The sequence below is a fragment of the Anguilla anguilla genome, chromosome 13 (assembly GCF_013347855.1).
Source record: "Anguilla anguilla isolate fAngAng1 chromosome 13, fAngAng1.pri, whole genome shotgun sequence".
NCBI classification, from domain to species: domain Eukaryota; kingdom Metazoa; phylum Chordata; class Actinopteri; order Anguilliformes; family Anguillidae; genus Anguilla; species Anguilla anguilla.
This window is the reverse complement of record NC_049213.1, coordinates 22,195,907-22,200,906: the sequence shown is the minus strand read 5'-3', so window position 1 is coordinate 22,200,906 and position 5,000 is coordinate 22,195,907. Positions and strand designations below refer to the sequence as shown.

The 5,000-nt window shown below is 51.0% G+C and overlaps 1 protein-coding gene across 4 annotated transcripts in view; it reads left to right on the top strand.

The window, feature by feature from the left end:
• Nucleotides 1-5,000, top strand: part of LOC118211011 (E3 ubiquitin-protein ligase RNF123) — a 124,129-nt gene that overhangs the window by 49,991 nt on the left and 69,138 nt on the right. For all 4 annotated transcript variants that reach the window (XM_035387650.1, XM_035387647.1, XM_035387651.1 and 1 more), the window contains exon 35: nt 1,452-1,536. In XM_035387650.1, coding sequence (XP_035243541.1) covers nt 1,452-1,536 — 85 coding nt within the window. The remainder of the gene's footprint in view (nt 1-1,451; nt 1,537-5,000) is intronic.

Sequence of the window (5,000 nt, the reverse complement as noted above, 5' to 3'; positions counted from 1 at the left end):
CGCCTACTGCCAGGCTGTGGGCTGTACCAGGGGGCAGGCCGTACGGTGGTCTGTGCCTGCTGCCTTCTGCCATTCACTGACCACTGGGTCACAAGACATATATTCAGCTCAGGCTTTTCACTGTACCAGAAAAGCACATTAGCCTGTGACAATCTGCTGAAAAATCACTCTGTCCTCAGCTTTTCAGTGAAGGCTTTAAACCCCGCTGCTCATTTTACTTGAGTGCCTGTTATTCTGTGGAGCGGTCCCTTTGCGTTCTGACTGAACACAGACTTCTGACTCCCTGTCTGTCTACGTTTAAAGGCTTAGGCCCTGGGTTTTTAATGCTACTTCAGTTGTAATGTATGTTTTTGATTGACTGACACAAGCTTTGTGTGCGATTAAAAAGGATATTTTGGATATTTGAGTTTCAGGTGACCTGGCAGCCGGTATAGGGGCATTTGGGAGTTTGTGGTCTAAAGGAAGAAAGTACAGTTCTGGGAATTTCAGAGCAGCCTGCAGAGCAAGATTATGCCTTCATATTTTCTATTAGTGCATATTAATTACCTCATATAAAAAACTTTATTTCATATTATTTTTAGCTGAAACTATTTCCTGTGGTGCATGGAACCTGAGACCACTGTATGCAATGAAAGAGCTATAGCTGCTTTAGAATTAGAGTGTATTATCCTGCTTAGAACAAACCCCCAATGCCCTCCTATACCTGCCATTGTGAAGCCAGCTGGTCATCAGAAACTTCAGTAAATATCTAAAATATCCTTTGTTGCACATAAAACCTTTCTCGGACAATCAGAAATATATACTAAAACTGTAAAGAATAATAAAAAGCCCCAAAAAGTGAACCATCCATTCTAGATCTTACATGAAAAAAGTTATTTTTTAATTGTTATAATGTTTTTTGGTTCTTTATGTACATTTATTAAAATGGTGGGTCTTTTTACAGCCCTGAGTCTGGGATTATGACTGCAGAGGTCATGGGATAAGAGGCAGCTGTACAGCACTAAAACTGAGGCTGCTTTAGTTGGACCATTCCATCATTTACACTTCTTTAGAAAGCTGGATAATTGAGCTCTGTGTTGTGTGACGTGTGTTGTGTTTTTTGAGTCACTTTGGGCTGTCTGGTCTTTGTAATGCTGGCTTGTTGTCAGGTCTGTGTGTTGTGTGAGCTGTGTGACCCGTTCCTGTGTGTTGTGTGAGCTGTGTGACCCGTTGGCAGTGATCTGTGTGTTGTGTGAGCTGTGTGACCCGTTCCTGTGTGTTGTGTGAGCTGTGTGACCCGTTCCTGTGTGTTGTGTGAGCTGTGTGACCCGTTCCTGTGTGTTGTGTGAGCTGTGTGACCCGTTTGCAGTGATCTGTGTGTTGTGTGAGCTGTGTGACCCGTTGGCAGTGATCTGTGTGTTGTGTTACAGAGCCCATTTCCTGCTGTGTGTAATGATGTTTCCTCTCGGCAGGGCTGGAGAGCGTGGATCATTACCCTATCCTAGTGGCCGTCACGGGGATCCTGGTACAAATCCTGGTGGACTCTGATAGGCAGGGGTGAGTCTGGTTGGGGGGGTGGGGTTTGGGGTGGGTGGGCGTGGCCTCACACGCACCCTCCGCTGGGGTGCAGCAGTCCTACCTGGGAGGAACCCTGCCGAATGTGTGCCACACAGCCTGTGCGTTAATGCTTTTGCCTCATGAATTATTCAGTCTGGAAGTCTGTGTTTAAAATAGGCTTGTGTGCCTACGCCGTGCTCTGTCTGCTCACAGAGGGCTCCCTGCTTTAGTCAGGGAGAGCATCGCGTAAAGGGCAGCTCTTAAATTCTTCCCGGAGGCCTGATTCTTTTAAAAAAGGTACAGAGCAAATGCACAGAGCAAACATTTCCCATGTAGAATTTAAAAAAAGAACGCTTTTACTTATTCTGTCACTAATGGGGGAGTTATGCTGACAGTGTGCAGATTCAGACTTTCTCAGCTTTTTCTGCTCATCTGAATAAAACTGTATTTCTTTCAGTGATGTAAGGGCCAAGAGTATATCAATGATGGGCCTCATTTGGCCCCCAGGTCCCCAGTAGAGTAGCCCTGGTGTAAAAATTTTCTTTCCAAGAGTCTAATAGCTGCAAGTGCAATCTGTACATAATAATAATTGATTGATGAAACATTTTGAGGACTCTTCAATGTTAGGCTGGCGGCCTGATTCAGTCCTTCTTAAGGCCGTGTTTAAAAATGGGAATGATTGATGTGGCCCTAAAAAAAGCCGCTGTCCTGGCAGCTGATTAATGGCTGATTGACGGACGGCGAGGCTTGACGCTTGTTCTGTCCGGGCAGGGCGGATTCATTTAGCTGCTCCCCCCGTTCCCCTCCTCTTTATGCTAACGTCTGGCCTTGGCTTACCCTCTGGCCCAGGGGGCTGACCGAGGCCAGGCCAGCTTGTGATGAGCTCGTATTGGCCGTCCTGTGATGAGCTGTTATTGGCCGGCTTGTGATGAGCTCGTATTGGCCGTCCTGTGATGAGCTCTTATTGGCCGACCTGTGATGAGCTCTTATTGGCTGGCCTGTGATGAGCTCTTATTGGCTGGCCTGTGATGAGCTCTTATTGGCCGACCTGTGATGAGCTCTTGTTGCCTGGCCTGTGATGAGCTCCTATTGGCTGGCTGCTCTGTGGCAGGGGGCCAGGCACCTGCAGACAGGGCCTTTAGAGGAGGTGGAGGTGTGTTAATGGCTTCTTTCCCTAGAGGACCAAGATTAATTGCATGACCAGTTGGTTACCCAGAGCCGCCGGGGGTGGCACCGTTTTTCTTGGCCATGCTTCATTTCCGCCACCCTCACAGTGGTGGTGTGCTAGCTGTCCCCGTGGCAACACTCATTATTTCTTATCTCTGGAGTGGTGGGCTGGGTTTAGGGTAATACATTGCTGGTCTAATGGTGTCCCCCACCTCGCAGCCCCTATCTGAGCCTCTCAGCTACAGTTTCATTACCCCGCCTTTATCAGCCGCCATTCTTCACCGCGGCCGGCGAGGCGGAAGGGAAAGGCCGGCCGCGTCTCTGGCCCGCGCGGTCTTAAAGGCGCTGGCTCCTCCCCTCCCGCTGTCCTATGACAGTGCGTGACCTTCCGCGGAGCGCTCCCGCAGAGTCGCTCCAGCTGGGGAACCCCGCAGCGAGCGCCCGTTGCCCGTGGCGATGCGGGCGTGCGTAGGCCGGCTTGGCGTTCTCCTCCTGTGAGGCGACTCCTCCAGCCATTTCATGGGTAATTGGCCAGAGGTGTTGGGGGTGGGGCGGGGGGGAAATGAGGGATGCGCTTCAGTCGCTCTGTGAGCGCTCGGGTAATTGCAGGTTTTGCAGCTCCAGTGGAGTGTAAGCGCCCCCCCCCCCCCCCCCCCCCCCCCAGCCCTCCGGTCGGCTGGAAGAGCGCAGTGAAATGGTGAAACGGAGCGGGGACGAGCGATCGACCGTGTCACCGCGGCGCTGATGGGTGGAAGTGGGCGGGGACGCGGTAGCTCAAACTCTCCCGACCCCGGCGCTCTGGTCCCCGCTGGCCGGCGCGATGGAGACCTGTCTGATTTCCCTCCTCCCTGCGCTCTGATTTTCCCTACTTCCTGCGCTCTGATTTTCACTACTTCCTACGCTCTGATTTTCACTACTTCCTTCATTCAAATGTGCTCCGCTGCTCAAAATACAAACAACATATTATTTTGGGATTAGCCCACACCGTCTGTCATTTGTACCGGCATTAAAATTTAAATGAAAATAGCTGATAATGCAACTTAAATCTAAAGGGCTTCTAGTCTGTGGCTTAAAACCCATAACAGTTCATAATAAGATTAGGTTTGAGGAAGCTGAAAGTGATTTGCAAAGCAGGGGGAGGCGGGGGGGGGGGGGGGGTTGGATTATTTTAGGAGTATGGAACGGGCGAACGCATCCTTTCGCTGACGCCCTGTCTTAACCTGGTCCCCGAGGTCCGCCTCTCCCCCCGTACTGTCCCGTCCCCTGATTGGCCCGAGCCGGTAAGCGAAGCGCGCTCGTGACAAAGCAGGCCGCTGGACGGCTAGGCACGGGGAATGCATGTCATAACTGAGCCAGAGTGATCTAATTACAATGGCGTATGAATTATTCACATTAATGGCTTGTGCTCCTTTAGAGGATATCAGTTTTGAGCGTCCTCATTTTCTGATGGGGGGGGGGGGGGGGGCGGGCGGCGACTCATTAAAAGTCTGAACTGGTTTTGCTCGTCCTTGGTTTGCGAGGGGAGGGAACGGGTGGCGGGGTTATGAAAGATTCCGCTTATCGATTTAAGGCTAATTGTCAATTTAAAGTCCGAAGTGTAGGTGTGATGCAGTGGGCTGTGGATACACGTAACTGCTTTTTGGCCTGGGGGGATTTTTGACCCTGGGGATTCACTCTGGTGACGCAGAGCAGGCTGACCTCAGTGAAATTTGAGAAGGGTTAGGCTGGTGAGCTGGTGCTGTGCCGTACAGCTGCGATCGCTACGGACCCTAACCCTTTACTGAGGGGCCGCGAGGCCATCAGCACAGAGGAGCACCCTCCTGCAGGGCGGGGTCGGGTACGGGTGTCAGAGGGGTCTTATAAACGGGTCCTGACCCTCAGTACTGCCTTCAGTCAGTCTTCAGCTGCCGGTTCCTCATTGGCTAATGCAGGAACGCCATGCACCCAGGTCCTGCAGAGCCGCTGGGTCTACTGGTTTTGGTTGTTGTGATTGAAGGAGTAAAAGAGTTTACGGTTGACCCTCCTCACCTGGTTTGTTTGGGCTGAGCTGGTTACTCATTTTTTAATGGTGAAAACAGAAAGCAGCAGAAACTGTGGCTCTCCGGGGTCGGCCACTTAAAGTATAAAAAAAAAAAATAGCAGAGAAGCCAAATACCGTCTGAGTTGTCCTTTATCCTGCCTGCCGTTTAAATCACTGTCTGTTGGCTCTGTCTCCACTCCGCGCTGTGGTCTCCCACAAAGTACGCTTGATGGCTCACTTTCAAAGATTGTGATGTGCATCAGCTGGGCGCTGTCAG